General features: G+C 42.8%; 1 protein-coding gene across 1 annotated transcript in view; it reads right to left on the bottom strand.

The window, feature by feature from the left end:
- Positions 1-21279, bottom strand: part of LOC124045171 (collagen alpha-2(IV) chain-like) — a 120774-nt gene that overhangs the window by 59136 nt on the left and 40359 nt on the right. Inside the window, exon 4 of the mRNA XM_046364422.1 lies at positions 9802-9882. Within this exon, the coding sequence (XP_046220378.1) occupies positions 9802-9882 (81 nt within the window). The remainder of the gene's footprint in view (positions 1-9801; positions 9883-21279) is intronic.

The following is a 21279-nucleotide window of genomic DNA, read 5'->3' on the forward strand; positions in this document are numbered from 1 at the left end:
ACAGTTCTTCTGACTCATGATCCCGTGTCTCCCCCTGCCCTCATCCTCCTCAAATACACTGTTCTTCTGACTCGTGATCCCGTGTCTCCCCCTGCTCTCATCCTCCTCAAACACACAGTTCTCCTGACTCCTGATCCCGTGTCTCCCCCTGCCCTCATCCTCCTCAAATACACTGTTCTTCTGACTCGTGATCCCGTGTCTCTCCCTGCAGAAAAAAACAGGGGGGTGAGAGGAGGAGGATAGACAATGTGTGTCATTTGTCATCACTCTCTCTGTTTCTCATGGAGGAGGGAAGGAGTGTTTAACACAGGGACCGTACATCTGTCCAGCTGCTGTGGGCCGTTTACATTAGCCTTAATGTGTTTAGACTCAGATCTCATTTCTACAGATGCATCACTGTGTAGCAATAGGGCGCACGTGCAAACACACTTAACTGAAAGGGCCCAGAGAGAGGGCCCAGATAGAGAGGGCCCAGAGAGCGATGCAGAGATGAGATAGAGGGATGGAGAAATCTACACATGATGCAGTTGACCAAGAAACATTCTCCCTCATGGGGACATTTCCAACAGGTTAGGGTATAGAGGTTAGTGGTTGTTTGGAGTTAGGTTTAGAGTTTGGGTTAGGGTTACAGGTTAAGGTTATGGTAGGGGTTAGGGAAAATAGGATTTAGAATGGAAATATATTTTAAGTCCCAACGAGGATAAAAGAACATAACATGTGCGTGTGTGTGTGTGCTCTCAAGGCTCTGGGGGATCTCAGGCTGAGAACAGCAGGGCTTGGCCCTCCAGTATCCCAGGAGTCTTTGGGAGCCTTACACCTGTGTGATTGTCTCACGCTGCTGGAATGAGACATCTGTGGTCTGAGGCCCAGACACATGTGTGTGAGAACTGGACCCAGCTGCAGTGTGTGTGTTTAAGGGAATCGAATAGGGGCGTGTGGCCCCTAAAAGCCATTGTTACATTAATCAGCACCGTTCTAGGGCCATTTCAGCTCACGTCCTTCCATGCAGTCTAGCCCCCCAGGCCATCGTCTCCTTCTGTTTACCATAGTTCTCAAAAGACACACTCCATTTCCTCACATAGCCACAATATGGCATTAACTTCATATGGCACCACCGAGGATAGAGTAACATATTAAAATGACTTTAGGGGAGTTGAACAGTCTTAAAGGCCACATAATACTCCATAAAATATGGGACAGAAGTTCTAGACTCAGGAATGGATTCATAAGGAATATTTCATGCATAGTTTAAGATGATGATACCATCATGAAATGGGCGTATTTGAGCGGTAAAGACAAGGCGGGAGTATCCCAACGTTTTGCGTTGACTGACACATGGACAACAGCCAATTACATTGTAGTCCATTATTGTCACGTTCGTATACATAGTGAGCGGACCAAGGCGCAGCGTGAGTAGAGTTCCACATATTTATTAAAGTGAACCTTCAAAAAAAAAACAAAGAATAAACGAATGTGCAGTTCGTAGAGCACAGAGCACTAAACCATAACGAAACCCCACAAACACAGGTGGGAAAAGGACCACACTAAGTATGATCCCCAATTAGAGGCAACAATCATCAGCTGCCTCCAATTGGGAACCATACTCACACCAACATAGAAATACAAGACTAGAACATCCCCTAGTCACGCCCTAGTCACGCTCTGACCTATTGCAGACTCCGAACCGACAGAACTAACGACCAGCCGGCTTTAGTAGCAACCCTAGATTTGTGTCGGGACTTAATCTTGTGGAAAGATGAAATAGTATGAATAAATTCATCAAAATCATGTTTTTAATGAAAATATGTCAATCATTATTTGAATATGTTTGTAACCCGTTGTATAAAAGTGATAATGCCCTCAAAGCCAGGATTATCACTTAAATAACACCACAGATGATACGATTACAAATTGGAAAGACTAGAGAGGAGTGTAACACTTAAATACAGGCTCCACGACAAATTGATAAGATATGCATTCACATGGAATGATTTTGATGATGCTACCAACCATCAAATACCTGAAGACTGCATCATTCGTAATGATGAGAGACTGAAATGGACCACAAGGGGGGATTAACCATCATTTTCAGATAATTGACATGGACAGCCAATCCCACTCCACTCAGAGATACCTCTATAATCCACCAGTCTGAAGAGCCTTTGCCAGCTGGCCTGTCTGAAGTGTCCATATGGGTCTAACGTTCCGATTCTGGAAAACTCGTACTTTCCCAGGCTGGAGTAAAGCCTCCTCTCTCTCCCCAGCTGTGAAGGGCATTCCTAGACTGTTGCACACCGGACAAACGAGCCAATCAGGGCAGAAGTCCAAGCGTGGGCAGTAGAATGCGTTGAGAAGTTGACCCATCATGAAGTTGACCCATTATCAGGATTTGCTACACAAAGGCAATGTGATGGGGGATCCCTCTGCAGGTTATGTGTCTTAAACTTAACTTGGACAATGGGGAGATATGAAATTGAGGTTGAGCTGAGCACATGGAATATTCACTCCATAAAACACACACTGTGTACAGACCATTGACACAGACGCCTATAGTTGCTAACACACAACACCGTACGCAACACTCCACTACCAGTAACGTACCCTGCTCTGCTGATCTCTCTCACTGAGAGGTAAATTAGAGTGGAGTAACAGCGGGACTTATTGTTTCCTCTGCAGCCACTAGGCCCCTGCCCCGCACTCTAATTGGCCCATGCCCTGGGCTCCAACCAGCTCCAACAACAGGCTCCAACAGGGCTGACTGATGGAGAACACAAGGGGTTGCCATGTTGACCCACCACTCTGGTCACATACCACAACAGACCCCAAAGACCCTTTCTCTACCTGGAGGACATTCTAGTACCTCATCAACACCACAGGAAGGACCTTTCACATTTAAGACACATGTAAAGCTAAATACCAGCGGATTAGGAGGAAATGTAGTTAACACTTTGACCTGTGTGTGTGTGTGTGTGTGTGTGTGTGTGTGTGTGTGTGTGTGTGTGTGTGTGTGTGTGTGTGTGTGTGTGTGTGTGTGTGTGTGTGTGTGTGTGTGTGTGTGTGTGTGTGTGTGTGTGTGTGTGTGTGTGTGTGTGTGTGTGTGTGTGTGTGTGTGTGTGTGTGTGTGCATAGAAAATCAGTCAGTGTTACCCAGTGTTTGATTTTTTTGTGTAACATTTCTAGAGTTGATTCAGGTGTTAAATTAACTCTGTAAGTGTTTAATGAACACTCATTGGTGTAAAATAAACCCTGTGTTGGTGTTAATAACCAGTGTTAAACCAAAACCACGCCCATCATTATCATATTTCCCAGTATGCTCTATTGCAGGTAGATTTTTTGAATGGTTTGATTCAATATCTATGTTTTTGCATGTATATTGATTGAATAGTAAATGTTATGCTCCTCAAATATACATAAACATTTGTCTAAACTAATCCAATCTGTTACTTTGATTTATTGCACCCTTTACTGAATGCTTTAGATAGTCTCATATCTTAGTCTTCCCAAACCGGCAGCATTCTGAATGCAGGTTGCAGGGGAATTTTAAAAAATGATTGGAAATGTCCACTCGGGATGGATTCCAATAGAAATGTCACATCTCTTTGCAAGTCAGCATACTGTGACTTGCAGGTCTGACTTTCCCTGTAAACCATGAGTTTCAGGCCACTGTACTGTATTAGGCTAAAACTAGGCCTTCAATATAAAGGCTTAGAAAATATGTATTGTATTACAGAGATTTTTATTTGAATGATAATATATTTGCTTAGAACCTCACTTGATGAAGATCACTGGACAGAAAATGAATGAAAGCAACAACCATGTCTCTGTCACTAACAAATACAGTCATGAGTAGAAACTCTACAATTTACTCAAAAGGGAAGGCACTCTGGGAAATATGCAAATAATTAGTGTGTACAGTTAACATTGATAAGTGTGGACATGTACAAACACTGGACGAGAGTTCAATTAACAAAAGACCCAGCTGCTAGGTCAACCCAGCATGAGAGTAAAAATACCCAACTGATGGTTAAATGAACCAATGTTTGGGTCATCCCAACTTGTTGGGTTATTCACACAACCCAGCTGACTGGATCAAAATAACCCATTGGTTATTCTGTACAATATTTTGCCAGCACTGGGCTACCAGTGTATAGGCCAATAGACAAGATGTCTAACCTGTCAGCGAATCAGTCCAGATCACATCCCACCTGATCCTGCTCTGGTTAGGGGTTTATCTCAATGTCTTAGGCTCAATACACTGTGTCAATCAAACAGTTGTCAAAAATAGTTTGTTTAGTTTTTGATGAAGTTCAATCTATGCGGACATTCTCTAATAACGCCTAATCAAAAGGTTCACCAAGGTTGTCTCTCCTGCGCGTGCACACACACACACACACACACACACACACACACACACACACACACACACACACACACACACACACACACACACACACACACACACACACACACACACACACACACACACACACACACACACACACACACACACACACACACACACACACACACACACACACACACACAGAGTAAATAGAACAAGTGGCCTCTCAGATCTTCCCTCAGAGGGGCAGGCCATGGCATTCCAGACTGTTCACATATTCCATCCCTATGGAGACAGAGAAGTTGACGACGGGCGAGAGCACGGAATTTGGTATGTATATATGGCCCTTGTTTCATGGAACAAGGAAATCATGCCATTTATAGACACGCAAACACACACTGTAAACACCAAGGCATTTTTAACTCAAATGCCTTTAGTAAGTTGAACTCAAAGTCTTTGAAAAGCCATTATTACTTCAAATGTGTATGTGGTACTGACTCAAAACTAAATGAGAATTCACATCAACTACATTTTTAAAAGTTATGATAACAAAGGTACTTTTTACCGAGCATACTCTACTGCAGGTAGATTTAAAAAAAAAAGTTTTTAATATCTGTGTTTTTGTATGTACATTAAGTGACTGATTCATCTTATGCAACACAAAGATAAACAACGTGTCCAAAGTCCTCAAGCTGGGCTAGCAGCTGGGTCTTTTTTTATGTAATCCGTATTTTCAGGAGGCATGGCTTATTTGGGGTGTGGCTTTCAGATAGATCTTATTGACCACCTGTGAGAGTAAATGACATTCCTCTTCAACATGTTAAGTTTATATATAGTTCTACACCTTCTGGAATATTATGAATATTTATTACATATTATAATAAGGTATGCCAACTTATTGCGTCCCGAGAAAGGGATTTACAGAGGTTTTTAGGCAATTCATACATTTCTGTAAACCTCATCAAAGCAAAAATGTAATATCTTAACATGTGATAACTATACAACAGAACAGATGAACGGGTATGACATTTACTTTCGGGTGGCTAAAAAGAAAGCCACAGCCCTACTAATCCACGCTTCCAGTCTTTTGATCTGACCCACTGGGTCATATCTCAATAACCCAGCACCCATAACCCAGCACAAGAACCCAACATTGCTCTTTTTAAAGTAAATAACCCAACTAAGTGACCCATGCCTGCAATCCAGCAGTTGGATCAACCAAACAACCCAGCATTTTTTTTTGTGTGGCGCTGGACTGCACTCGACTGGACTAGGGCCGCTGGCCTAGAGGCTTTTGGTTTAATTTGTCCTTCAAAAGTCTAAATACCTCTCAAATATCCATACCTTGCAATCACCAACCTGCTATAGACACAAGTACATCATCTATTTTTGGGCTTGTCAAACCCTTCACGTGCATTTGTCAACACTTTATAGTCTTATGGACTGGCATTACAAGATACAACCCACAATAGCTGACTATGAAACAACTATGCGCTTGTATCAGTGCCTAGAGGAGTGTGATATTTTCTTGAACACCCTCTGCGTATAAAACCCTCCACAATCTGCCAGGGGGAGTGGGCGATAGGAGTAGAGAGCAACCCTGCCAAATCACTTCTCTGCCCGATGATAAACAGCCATGAAATTACCATCTCTGGAACGGAACTTTCCCTCACACAATCAACTCCTCTCTCTGCTCTCTGTCAGTCTCTCCTTCCTGAGAAACCACAGCCTCTGTTTTTCCTACAGTAACGAGTTCTGGAGGAGATGTCAACAAGCTGAAGGACCATGGCGTTTTGGGAGATTAGGGTTGTTCCTCGGTGTAGTCATCACACAGATGTCAACAAGCTGAAGGACCATGGCGTTTTGGGAGATTAGGGTTGTTCCTCGGTGTAGTCATCACACAGATGTCAACAAGCTGAAGGACCATGGCGTTTTGGGAGATTAGGGTTGTTAGGGTTGTTCGATTAGGGTTGTTCCTCGGTGTAGTCATCACACAGATGTCAACAAGCTGAAGGACCATGGCGTTTTGGGAGATTAGGGTTGTTCCTCGGTGTAGTCATCACACAGATGTCAACAAGCTGAAGGACCATGGCGTTTTGGGAGATTAGGGTTGTTAGGGTTGTTCGATTAGGGTTGTTCCTCGGTGTAGTCATCACACAGATGTCAGACCGATGACTACGAGAAAGTGTTGGTCGATGCCCTTCTACAACTGCATTGCCACATCCACAGAGTGTCGAGCAGCCGTAAACACAGAACAATGTATGAATATGATCGACCCCTGGGAGGTGTTGATATTTGCGAGGTCGCCAGTTAAGCCGCAGACAACTGTCATCCATTCTGAAAAGATGTGGTCCAAATCCTGCCAATCCAGGGGTTTATGAATCGCCAGCAAAAAAACGTGATGAGTCCACTGCTGCATTATATAACAACCCCGAGAGAGATATAGATGGAGGCAGAGGGATATAGGGAGAGAGATATAGATGGAGGGAGAGGGATATAGGGAGAGAGATAGAAGATAGAAACAATAGATGGAGGTAGAGAGAGATAGCTAGATGGAGGGAGAGGGATATAGGGAGAGAGATAGATAGATGGAGGGAGAGGGATATAGGGAGAGAGATAGAAGATAGAAACAATAGATGGAGGTAGAGAGAGATAGATAGATAGATGGAGGGAGAGGGATATAGGGAGAGAGATAGATAGATGGAGGGAGAGGGATATAGGGAGAGAGATAGATAGATGGAGGGAGAGGGATATAGGGAGAAAGATAGAAGATAGAAACAATAGATGGAGGTAGAGAGATAGATAGATAGATGGAGGGAGAGGGATATAGGGAGAGATAGATAGATGGAGGGAGAGGGATATAGGGAGAGAGATATAAGATAGAAACAATAGATGGAGGTAGAGAGCGATAGATAGATAGATAGATAGATAGATAGATAGATAGATAGATAGATAGATAGATAGATAGATAGATAGATAGATAGATAGATAGATAGATAGATAGATAGATAGATAGATAGATAGATAGATAGATGGAGGGATGGAGGGATGGAGGGAGGGAGAGGGATATAGGGAGAGAGATAGATAGATGGAGGGAGAGGGATATAGGGAGAGAGATAGAAGATAGAAACAATAGATGGAGGTAGAGAGAGATAGATAGATAGATAGATGGAGGGAGAGGGATATAGGGAGAGAGATAGATAGATGGAGGGAGAGGGATATAGGAAGAGATAGAAGATAGAAACAATAGATGGTAGAGAGAGATAGACAGAGAGAAATATATAGTTAGTTAGAGAGAGAGAGAGAGAGAGAGAGAGAGAGAGAGAGAGAGAGAGAGAGAGAGAGAGAGAGAGAGAGAGAGAGAGAGAAAGACAGAGAGCGAGAGAAAGAGAAGGACAGACATCTGGGAGGAGAATCTTTTCTGTTTGGTTCATGGACTGATCCATCAACCCGATGAGCAGAATATGTGGATTAGGCTTCATGGTCTAGAAAATGTAACGTGCAAATATGAAAGCAAAAAAAGAGTCAAACAAAAGACAAAACCAATTTTAGAAAATAAACAAGGATTGTGAAAACAGACTATTGCCATTTTAGGATATTCAAACAAAATAGCAGGCCAAACCTGCTATCCCACCTCATATAAACATTAGAGGACTCAGCACGAGTGTTTATAATGTTAAACACAAATTAATAATTTACCAATATACAGTATACACTTAGAGAAAAAGGTACTATCTAGATTCTAGAACGTTAAGGGATCTTTGGCTGTCCCCATAGGACAACCCTTTGAAGAACTGTTTTTGGCTCCAGGTAGAACGCTTTTGGCTCCAGGTAGAACACTTTTGGGTTCCATGTAGAACCATTTCCACATAGGCTTCTCCTATGGGGACAGCCGAAAAACCCTTTTGTAACCTAAAGAGTGTAACTAGGGCCACTGAATGTGTGAATGTGAGGGTGTGAGAATAGGGAGTGATAGAGACCAGAGGATGTTTTTCTTTTGTTTGCTGCAACAAAGGTCAGGGGAACAACATTCCAAGATGCCAACTAGAGAGATATCCCCTCTTACAGCCTTGGGAGAGAGAGAGAGACAGCGAGCGAGAGAGTGAGAAAACATAGACGGTCTGACCCTCACTCACAAGGCCTTCGCATCCTTAAAAGCTGTGGAATGTTCTTCCTGTCTCTCCCATCTACTCCTCCTTATGGGGTTTCCTTTAACCACGGTGACCGTAAAGGTCAGAGGCATACTGTAAAGTCGACCCGGTAAATTCCCAAGTCTCAACACAGCCGGGTCAGACTACAATTCCCTCAAGCCACGTTCTTTTCTTTTTAAGAACTCACTAACAAAGCATTCTTCTTCTCACTGGCCCTGTGTTTTATGAACGGAATAACTTTGTCCTTGTGGTTCAACGTCACATAAAGGTTGAACTGGGGGGTTAACAGGGGGGTTAACAGTTCCCGTGAGAATACTTTGAAGATGAGTGGGAAAGAACCAAACTGGGCACTGAGCACATTGTAGGAGATACTACACAGCCTTTGATCAGCTGATTTATGAGTGAAATCTTTGGTTTCAATACTTAGCATTTCTTTGTCTGAGTTTAAGCATGCACGGTAACAAGGGCTCTGTTTGAATACAACTCTTCCCATATTATCAGTTAGACACTGTGCCCCCTGTGACTTTCTAGCTGGTCTCCATGGTAATCACCCACCCTCACTCCTAAGAGATAACACACACACAAACCGTCAAGGGGATATCAAAGCTCAACGCCAATAAGTGATTGGTTCCTCTTACAGATCCTCTCTCCTTATTGGTTTATTGTGAAGCCCCTCTGCCCCTCATTATGTTATTATGAGCCTGGTGTTTAGTGTTTCACTTCCTCCCTGCCATCACAACATCTGTCATGGATCTCCCCCACTCTCCTCCCCCCCTCACCCCCTATCTCCTCCCCGCCTCACCCCCTATCTCCTCCCCACCTCTCCCCCTATCTCCTCCCCACCTCTCTTCCTGTCCTCAGTTCCTGTCCTTCCTCTCCTCCATTTTACTAACAGTGCCCTGACCCTCTAGAGGAGGGTCCAGTTCGCCACCCACCCACCCCCTCTCTTTACTGTTAAGTTAATGGTGTGAGTTTCACCACTTTCCCTAACAGCATGTGTGATGAGGTGATAAAGACGTGAGACAGAGAGGTTGGACAATAGCCCATTAGTAGATATACTGGGAGTCAAACAGTAATGGGTCTGAGTTCATGTGTTATGCAGATAGAGAGGTCCATATTGATGAAGGTCTGGTTGGGTGTTATCACAATTGCACTGTTATGATGCTTTCATTCCTCCTGAATAGCCAATGAATACCTTCATTATAGGTATAGAGTTGAGGAGAGTTGTGTAGAGATGGAGATAGAGTTGGGGGCACATAGTGTTGTATAGGGGTTAGACAGCCAAACAATGAAGACAATATGACTTACCCTGGCACCCTTCTCAGGGAAACATTTGCATCCTCCGCTGCAGTCTCTTCCTCCACATGGCCCATTGTGCTTCTTACCACCCTGGAGAACATAACACAGAGTACTGGGTTAGAGACAACAAAACAATATCATGATAACTCACCACATGAGAGGAATACAGTAATGACAAAATAAAGTAAAATACAAAATATACTGTATATCAAACCCAAGGAACAATTTGTTAATGTGTAGCTTAAAGGTGCTCTATGGTATATGGATGTGAATAGTTGAACAGGCATGTCACTTAATTGTATACAGCAGTCTATATAGTCATAGGATCTGCTGTGTTGTAAATGTATATATATATAAATATTTATAAAATGCAGAACTGTCTGTGTGTGTATCGCGTGGTTGTACACTGTCTGTATAGACTAGTTGCTAATGACTGTCGGGTCATTGCATGACTGCGTATAATAGTCTGAGTGCTGTCTGGGATGTGTACTTTATAGTGGTATGTGGGCTTTATAGTGGTTCATATGACTCATTTCAGCCATTAACCCCCCTGGACTTCCAGCCATTAACCCCTCTGGACTTCCAGCCATTAATCCCCCTGGACTTCCAGCCATTAACCCCCCTGGACTTCCAGCCATTAACCCCCCTGGACTTCCAGCCATTAACCCCCCTGGACTTCCAGCCATTAACCCCCTGGACTTCCAGCCATTAACCCCCTGGACTTCCAGCCATTAACCCCCTGGACTTCCAGCCATTAACCCCCTGGACTTCCAGCCATTAACCCCCCTGGACTGATATCTTTATTCTGACAATGAGAATGGGCTTGTGAAAAATCCCCAGACTCCCTGTAGAGATGTTAGGCTGTATACCAGTACTACTACAACGGGGCAGCTTGTGCAGGACTGGACACAAACACGGACAAAACTATGACCAGAGGACAGTGTCGACATGTCACATGACACGATCAAAGACAGAAGTCCCGTAGCCTACGGTGGGTAATATTTATACATTACTAGCTCAAAACAATGAATCTGTTAAAAAAAGTTAATTAGTGGGTGATGTTTATTTCAAATGAACTGTGGGGACAAAAAAGCACAGGCTACATTGCCCATCCCCCACTAATCTGATTGTGGTAGTGGGGTGGTAGATGCCTAGTCTCCCTTATGGCTCAGCTCAGGACCCTACACAGTGCATACACCATAGACATACAGGAAAGTATTCAGACCCCTTAACTTTTCAACATTTTGTTACGTTACAGCCTTATTCTAAAACGAATTAAATAGTTCCCCCCCCCCCATCAATTTACACACAATACAAAGCAAAAACAGGTTTTTAGTATTTTTGTATTAAAAACCAAAAACTTTACTTTTTTTCTCTAATCTCCCAGTCCCTGTTGCTGAAAAACATCCCCACAGCATGATGCTGCCACCAACATGCTTCACTGTAGGGCTGGTGCCAGGTTTTCTCCAGACGTGACGCTTGGCATTCAATCTTGGTTTAATCAGACCAGAGAATCTTGTTTCTCATGGTCTGAGAGTCTTTAGGTGCCTATTGGCAAACTCCAAGCGGGCTGTCATGTGTCTTTTACTGAGGAATGGCTTCCATCTGGCCACTCTACCATAAAAGCCTGATTGGTGGAGTGCTGTAAAGATGGTTGTCCTTCTGGAAGGTTCTCCCATCTCCACAGAGGAACTCTAGAGCTCTATCAGACTGACCATCAGGTTCTTGGTCACCTCCCTTACCAAGGCCCTTCTCCCCCGATTGCTGTTTGGCCGGGCGGCCAGCTCTAGGAAGAGTCTTGGCGGTTCCAAACATCTTTCATTTAAGAATGATGGAGGCCACTGTGTTCTTGGGGACCTTCAATGCTGCAGACATTTTTTGGTACCCTTCCCCAGATCTGTGCCTTAACACAATCCTGTCTGGAGCTCTACGGACAATTCCATCGACCTCATGGCTTGGTTTTTGCTCTGACATGCACTGTCAACTGTGGGACCTTATATAGACAGGTGTGTGCATTTCCAAATCATGTCAAATCAATAGAATTTACCAATCAAGTTGTAGAAACATCTCAAGAATGATCAATGGAAACAGGATGCCCCTGAGCTCAATTTTGAGTTCCATAGCAAAGGGTCTGAATACTTATGTAAATACGGTATTTCTGTTTTTTTTTAATACATTTGCAGAAATGTCGAAAAAAATGTTTTTGCTTCCTCATTATGGGGTATTGTGTGTAGATTGCTCTCTATTTAAAAAAAAAATTTTTAGAGTAAGGCTGTAACGTAACAAAAATGTGGAAAAAGTCAAGGTGTCTGAATGCTTTCGGAAGGCACTGTATTTAATGGAAAAGAGATGTTATGTTTCTGGACGATGCACCATGCTGCCTTGTTGAAAACATGACAGAGTGGCGCAGGCTACTGTTCGATTTGAGAAGGGCGCTCCTCCCTCACCGCTTTTGCCGTTTACGTCAAGGGCCATAGACTGGTGACCCTCAGCTCAGCATAATCCAATATGCCCATTGAGTCCATAGTGGACCATGCAAGGAGTCTCTAAGGATGGTTTATCTTCTGACATCATTGGACTGTGTCCTCCTACACCCCCCACCTACACAGTTACACCAGGGCCTGCTTAGACTGCAATCGTCAGCCTCAATCCCTCAACCCCCCTTTTCAAAAAACTCCCAAAACGGTAAAAATGGTCACTTTATGTCCTCAGCAACACAAAGTGGCAGATCTGGACTGGCAAGAATTGTCCCTCATTACTGCGACACAACATGTTAGGCACAGATCTGACAAAGAGCACATTGAGACCCTCCCCGGGCGCACAAAGAGTCTTTCACCATGCAGACGACGTCCTTTCATGATCCCCTATCTGCCCCAACACAAAGGACCTTGTTCTCATCCCCTATGGAATGCATGGGGCTCAATTTCCTCTCTAACTGGCTGTATCTATCTGAGGATCTGTGAATCTAAAGGAAACCCGTCTTTAGCAGACCATAGAGCTGCAGTAGAGCCATAGTGTGGGAAGGAATAGCCCAGAATGAATAATTGCTGAATGGTAGGCCTACACCAAAGACTTGACTTGAGACGGTGTCATTCAAATCTATATTCCACCAGCTTTTAAAGACCAAAACAACCTGAACTGGCTTTCACTACTTGGCAACCTTTCCTTAATCTGCACAGACATTACAGGACCTGACAGGTGAAAGCGTATCTGGTAGTCAACCAGCATCCTCCATATTGCTTCCATCCAACCTGTATTCTCGCACCAGTACAGGTTCAGCAGAGGATAAGGAGCCACGTCAGACTATTGGGATGCTGAGATGTGACATCACAGAGGCATTGCGTGAATCGCCTGGACAGTGGACTGGAAAACCCCACAAGCTACACAATAGGATACATCACTTCCGGACAGACACAAAGGACAAAGACGTTCCACCTCCAAAAAAGGACAAAAACATAACATGTGCCTGTGGAATCCATTTGGGTTTGCTGTTTGGCCTAAAATAGTTGATGATTATTTCAGCTGAAAACAATGATATTGTGTTACAGTACATCCTGCCCCAACCCACCACCATCACAACAACCTGCACTTTCCGACATCACCTTTTCCAAGCGCTACACTAATTACCTAAACATCCTTCATAGCATAGCGAGGGGGCGCTTAGGGGCTGCTTGGAGACTTCTAACATGGTCCTGTCCATGAAGTCAATGGTTAATCGAGTTAGTGATCAACTATTCACATCAAATGAAAACGTGATTTATTCATTTCATAGACTTGCAATTCAATTAATTAGTTCACAAGACACAAATCACAAAGGTATTTAATTTCCTCTCCATTTGTTCTCTCTATCCTCACATCCTCACTCCTGTTCCTAGAGGAAGTGCCGAGTGTGGAGGCTTTTGTCATAGCCCAGCACTAACACTTTTACTTCAGCTAGCTAAGCATGGTCTTGAGGATTAGTTGATTGGGTTGGGACAAAGGCCATTATACACTGCAGCTGTCCAGAACCAGCGTTCCCAGCTCTCCAGAACCAGCGTTCCCAGCTGTCCAGAACCAGCGTTCCCAGACATGAAGCCAGACGTCCTCCTAGAATGTTGTCCCTGAACAGTTGATGAGACCAGACCACCCACGTACCCAACACACCAGCTGAGGCTTTGGCTCAGGGACAAGCACTTGGATTATTACCATTTATCTGACACCTACAGTATTTAAAGCCATTGGGCCAGAGGACCAAGTCCCTGTCTCTTCAGTGACCTAATGAACAATGAAACCAAACTCAACATTATTGCAGTGTGCAGGACAGCCAGGGTGACAGAGGAAAGCTTCAGAAAGACTGCCTCACACGAAGAACCAAGATGGAGGACGGAATGGTAATCTGTATGACTCTATGTCTGTGGACTGTAAAACATAAAACTTCAGACCTCCTATGTTAATGTACAGTAACTCTCACATAAAAATTCACATGATGAATTGAGACAGGATCTGATCCGTCTTCTCCCCTATTCTGAATGAATTGGACAGTCTGGGACTGCTATAATGAATGGCTGAGCTATAGTTTCAGTGCCTATCCTGTTTGTTTCTAGGAAACCCAACATGACAAGCACCAAAGGGAATCCAGTAAGAGAGACTGTATAATCTGTAAAAACGTTTGTAGTTGTCTCTGTGACTATCCAATGTTAATTATCTTTCATGTTTCATGCTCAGAACTGGCTAGACTCTGTTGTCCTCGAGACCCTTCATGGTCACAACCATCTACTCTCTGTGGGCTGTCTGATCAGAACACATGCATGAAGATTGGAACCATGTGAACGGCAGGTCTGTGGCACTTAAATCCAGCACTCTATGGGACTATGTTGTGACCAGGGCAATATCTAAAAGTCTAAAGAGCATGACTGTGACAAAACACCAAAACAAAAGAAAATGGAAAACGTTCCCATATTTCTGAATCCAGAATATTCCAGACAACATTGACTGTAACAATAAACAAACAGTCAGACATGCTGTCTTACATGGGAATGAGACAAAAAAAAGAGAGTCTGGAATAAATTAGACAAACATCACACACATGCACGCACATACACACACACTGTCAAACTGTGATGTATTTATTTTTTGGGACATGCCTACGACTTCTTGTATAAAAACACATCTGTCTAGTTGCGGAGGTGGTGCACATCGTAACTCACCCAGATAAGTGTTACGAGCAAAGTCAATGGCTTTGTTTCCTGTACAGTCGATCTTTCCCTGAAACAGGTACCAAGAATCTCTTCCCATTGAAACACACTTCAAAGACTGTGTAACACATGATGATTTACTTTGTCTGTGCCTAAGCTATCTCTTACCATACTAAGACTGGATAGATGTGATGTAAGCTGAAGTCTACTTTAACAGGGAAAACTTGACAAAAAGTGAATTGATTTGCCACAGTTTTTGCAGTATTACTTTACTGCCTTTGTTGCAAACAGGATGTATGTTTTAGAATATTTTTTTGATGACAGCCTTCCTTCTTTTCACTCTGTAAATTAGGTTAGTATTGTAACTACAATGTTGTTAATCCACCCTCAGTTTTCTCCTATCACAGCCATTAAAAACTTTGTAACTGTTTTAAAGTCACAATTGGCAACATGGTGAAATCCCTGAGCGGTTTCCTTCCTCTCCGGCAACTGTGTTAGGAAGGACGCCTGTATCCAAAGTGTAATTAATAACTTAACCATGCTCAAAGGGATATCCAATAGGTGCCCTTCTTTACGAGGTATTGGAAAATCTCAATGATACTTGTGGTTGAATCTGTGTTTGAAATTCAATGCTCAACTGAGGGACCTTGAGCTAATTTTATGTGTGCAGTACAGATATTAAGTAGTCATTCAAAAATCATGTTAAACATTATTATTGTACACAAAGTGAGTCCATGCAAGTTATTATGTGACTTCTTAAGCAACATTTTACTCCTCAACTTATTTAGGCTGGCCATTACAAAGGGGTTGAATATTTATTGACTCAAGAGCAGTGGTGTAAAGTACTTAAGTAAAAATACTTTAAAGTACTACCTAAGTAGTTTTTTGGGGTATATGTAATTTACTTTACTATTTATATTTTTTGACTACATTTACCTTTTACCCCATACATTTTCATTGACACCCAAAAGTACTCGTTAAAACTGCTCTTTTCCCCGCGATTGCAAGAATTGTTGTGCAATGACTTGAATGTATGTTTCCCTCCATATGGCATTCATAACTTGAATGTGCCTCGAGGGGAATATTTATCTCGCATAGAACATACAACAACCAGCTGACTAGGTAAATGGATAAACTATTCTACTGTGAGAATGTCAGATTTATCTATTCATTACTTGTTTTATTTTCAGTTCCAACTCCAATAGTGGAGTCTACTCATGGATTCCAAGGAAAATGTAACAAGAAAAAATACATATACACTGAACAAAAATATAAACGCAACATGCAACAATTTCAGCAATGTTACTGAATCAGTGTTACCATTTCCTTATACAGTCATATAAGAAAATCAGTCAATTGAAATACATTCATTATGCCCTAATCTATGGATTTCACAACTGGGAACACTGATATGCATCATGATACCTTAAAAAAAGATAGAGGCTTGGATCAGAAAACCAGTCAGTATCTGGTGTGACCAACATTTGCTTCATGCAGCGCAACACATTTCCTTTGCATAGAGTTGATCAGGCTATTTATTGATTGTGGCCTGTGGAATGTTGTCTCACTCGTCTTCAATGGATGTGCGAAGTTGCTGGATATTTGCGGGAACTCGAACACGCTGTCGTACACGTCGATCCGGAGCTCAATGGGTGACATGTCTGGTGAGTATGCAGGTCATGGAAGAACTGGGACATTTTCAGCTTCCAGTAATTGTGTAGAGACCCTTGCAACATGGGGCCGTGCATTATCATGCTGAAACATGAGGTGATGGCAGCAGATGAATGGCACGACAAAGGGCCTCAGGATCTCGTCACGTTATCTCTGTGCATTCAAATTGCCATCTATAAAATGCAACTGTGTTTGTTGGCTGTAGCTCATACCATAACCACACCGTCACCATGGGGCACTCTGTTCACAACGTTGACATCAGCAAACCGTCGCACACACAATGCAATACACGCTGTCTGCCATCTGCCCAGTACAGTTGAAACCGAGATTCATCTCCAGCATGCCAGTGGCAAGCATTTGTACACTGAAGTTGATTACGACCCCGAACTGCAATCAGGTCTAGACACTGGTAAGGACGACGAGCACACAGATAATCTTCCCTGAGACGGTTTCTGACCGTTTGCGCAGAAATTATTTGGTTGTGCAAACCCACAGTTTCTTCAGCTGTCCGGAGGGCTGATCTCAGATGATCCAACAAGTGAAGAAGCCGGACGTGGAGGTCCTAGGCTGGAGTGGTTACACGTGGTCTGCGATTGTGAGGCCGGTTGGACGTACTTTCAAATTCTCTTAAATGACGTTGGAGGCGGCTTTTGGTAGATATATTAACATTAAATTATCTGGCAACAGCTCTGGTGGAAATTCATGTCGTCAGCGTTCCAATTACATGCTCCCTCAAAACTTGAGACATCTGTGGCATTATGTTGTGTGACAAAACTGCACATTTTAGAGTGTCCTTTTATTGTCCTCAGCACAAGGTGCACCTGAGTAATGATCATGCCGTTTCACCAGCTTCTTGATATGCCATACCTGTCAGCTGGATGGATTATCTTGGCGAAGGAGAAATGCTCACTAACAGGGATGTAAACAAATGAGTGCACCACATTTTTTGAGAAATATACTTTTTGCGTGTATGTGTAACGGCTCTCTTCTATCTCCTCCTCTGACAAAGAGGTAGAACAAGGATCGGACCAAAATGCAGCGTGATGATGATTCATGATATTTTAATGAAGGAAAACTATACATACAGAAACTACAAAAATAACTAAATGAAATAACGAAAACCGAAACAGCCCTATCTGGTGCAAACACGAAGACAGGAACAATCACCCACAAAACACACAGTGAAACCCAGGCTACCTAAATATGGTTCCGATCAGAGACAACGAGAATCACCTGACTCTGATTGAGAACCGCCTCAGGCAGCCATAGACTATGCTAGACAACCCTACTCAACCACAATCCCAATACCTACTAAACCCCAATACAAAAACACACCACAAAATAAACCTGTATCACACCCTGGCCTGACCAAATAAATAACGAAAACACAAAATACTAAGACCAAGGCGTGACAGTATGGAAAATTTATGGGATCTTTTTTTTCAGAATGGGACCAACACTTTAAATGTTGCGTTTATATTTTTGTTCAGTATAAAATAATGTATCTTTCCTCTCGCTGTGTTTCATAATTTTCCTTAAATTTGCAAAAGGCTAAATGTTTTTCATTGGAGAAAGCATCCGAGCAAGCAAAACAGCGCCCCTCTTTTCCAGAGTGTGTTGTCTGGTCAAAAATAGTATTATATTGTTGCCACCCTCAGCATTGAATGCAAATGAAGCCAGTTAGCTTTTGGCCTCCCTTGATGAAAAATATATAACATAAAATAGTGTCAAGGGAAGCCAGTGTAGATTTGGCCTCACACCAATCACATCACATCAAAAGAAAAAAGTAATTTACAGAAAAATGTACACTTGAATAATTGCATCTCTTGTCGTTGTCCTCCAGTGGCTAGCTAGCTAAAATGTTCCCTTCCTAAATTAGCCATGGATGGAGATAGGGATTTGGACTTGGCTTTACTTAATTCTCTGTACTGGCCAATGACTATAACGGCGATTATGATATAACCATAAATTCATGCATTGTGCCCCTGGCCAGAGAGGATGGAAGTTCAATATATAGATAGATAGATAGTTAACTAGCTAGCCTGGTTCATCATAGCCCATGAAAGGAAGTTAAGCTAGAGAGTAAGTCCACGACAACAAAAACTAAAAGCGTGTACTGTATGACAGAGTGATAGACCGTTTCATCAACATGAAAGAAGCCATTGGCGTTTCTACAAGTAGTAAACAGTTTTTTCTACTCGCACACACACACACACACACACACACACACACACACACACACACACACACACACACACACACACACACACACACACACACACACACACACACACACACACACACACACACACACACACACACACACACACCAATCAGTACCATGGACAGCTACGTCATATTGTATTTACTGTAGCTTACGTTGATTGGACTAAATTGTTTTTGGTATCTTTTAGTTGTCTCTGTATTAAACTAAGCAGCGGTGATTTGATGATGTTGAAGTTGAAATGGTGCTGGAGTAGTGGAGGCAGCTCCTGTTTTCTTTTCGACTTGCGGTAACTCTCTGTGATGCTAAATCAACAGTTGTTTAGTATTCAGAAAATGTTGGAAACATTAACTTGCTTGACCATGCTGTAGGTCATGTAACTGTTTGTTACAGTACATACAAAATGCTTTGTGGACTTCTTTGTGATGAAACACAGGTGTGGTTGAAATTATTATGCCACTGTGCCTTCTGGTGTTCTCAGGCTTAGGCCTACAGTATATCTCGGTGGCAAGGCATATGAACTAATAGGTTATAGCGCAAACAATGTAATTATCACAACACATAGGTTGTAATATGTATTTTTTGCCTGGCTTGGCTTCCCCAGTGATTTTACCCATGCACCGCTACTGAAAACCCCAGTGAGGAACAGTGTTCCACTGTACAGCCCACGCTGTCCCAAAGCATCATGGGAGGTTTACAGCACCTCAGAGAAAACCAGACCTCTGTCCCCCGATGATGAGGTCCTCGTTGGATCAATGAGGACATACCCACGTACGTACGTCTCCCTGGCCCATACCCTAACCCTGCCGATGCACAGCTGTGCACATATGCAGGGCACATCATTTCCTGTGACATTTTGTAATCCATATCAGGTCATTAATCTGTCCCACACTTATAGACTTTAGATAGAGATTTATGGAGAGGAAACATAAAGATAACTTTTTAATTTAGGGAATGACAGCTGGACTTTGGGGAGAAGACAATGACAGCATTTCTAATTAACTAATTGAATCTCCTCTTAACACCTGTACTTTACCTTTTTCTAAATAGGGGTATGTTATGTGTGATGCTCTGTGCCTTTTTTAGGATGACTCAAGGTGAAAGGTGTCCTTAACCACAGATCAAGGAAAATACCTCACATTCTAGCTATAACACGAGGGCGACCCTGTATCAGTGGTTAACTTCTACCGTAAGTCTCACAAAGTGGTAGTTACATATATTCACAGATCATGACCGCCATGTCAAAACAGGCATAGAGATCAATCAACCTGAAGTGAAGGATATGACCGATATTTCTTCAAAGATGGCTTCTCATCTTACACACATGAAACGGTGAAGAGGAGCACAAATACTGTTCTCTTTGTGACTCCCCATAGCTCCAGGAGATCAGATGAACCCAGATCACAGATCAGAGAGGACAGGAGGTCAGAATCACTGTTTTGATCTGCGATCGTCTGATCACCACTGACACTGTGTTCAAAGGAAACACTAGAGCAAATAACAGTAAAATACTGATTCACTAATAACTATTGGTATTCTAATATCAGTACAATATAGAGGAAATACATCAGAAGTCAGACGCAGGTCAAATATAGCTTCTCTAAGTACACCAATCTCAGCCAATCTCAAACCAATCTCAGTGCCTTTGGTGTTGACGGTAACTGAATCTCCTGACTTTAAACCGCAGGAAACATGACCATGAGCGGTTCAGCTTTGGTCGACCGTGCAGCACCTCATGGTCAGACTGTTTGGCGACTGTAGTTGTTCATGCTTTGTGGAGTACTGAACTTTGACTTTTAATCCCTGAACCTGGCTCAGAAGAATGTCTGATCTTACTCCACTCTACTGTTGAGTTATGGCAGGGGGCCGCAAGGGGCTGAACAGGTTGTTGTCATGGTTAAATGCTCCCAAAGCGAAGGATAAAGTTTTAATGGGCCATCAACCTTCAGATCAACTCTACAAGAGTCATAATACACTTTCTACTGAACTGAAACCAGCACTATTAGTCTATATGCAATATGAATGAATTGGCATTTAATTAACTTGGAGGTTGTGTTGTTCTCCCAAAGCAGCGTGCTCTCCCTTCATTAGGACTTCAAACCCAGTCTCTCATCTTAGTTGACCTTTTTACTGTGTGTGTGTGTGTGTGTGTGTGTCTAGGGGGTGAAGATGGGAAGGAATGTTTGATTCAGAGAGAAGAGGAGTATGGGGGAGGACGAGACTCCACCTGTTCACTCAATACATGCTTTATGAGATGGAATGTGACTGACCCTGTGTGTGTGTGTGTGTGTTGTGTGTCTAAATATGGCCAGGGTATATCACGGCAGCTGCGGTACCTCACACTAATAGATGTAGAAAAGCATGATTTTGAAAGGGACCAGTGGAAGCAAAATATAGCCCATAATATCAAAGATCCAC

This window comes from Oncorhynchus gorbuscha, linkage group LG01 (genome assembly GCF_021184085.1).
Source record: "Oncorhynchus gorbuscha isolate QuinsamMale2020 ecotype Even-year linkage group LG01, OgorEven_v1.0, whole genome shotgun sequence".
In the NCBI taxonomy this organism is placed as follows: domain Eukaryota; kingdom Metazoa; phylum Chordata; class Actinopteri; order Salmoniformes; family Salmonidae; genus Oncorhynchus; species Oncorhynchus gorbuscha.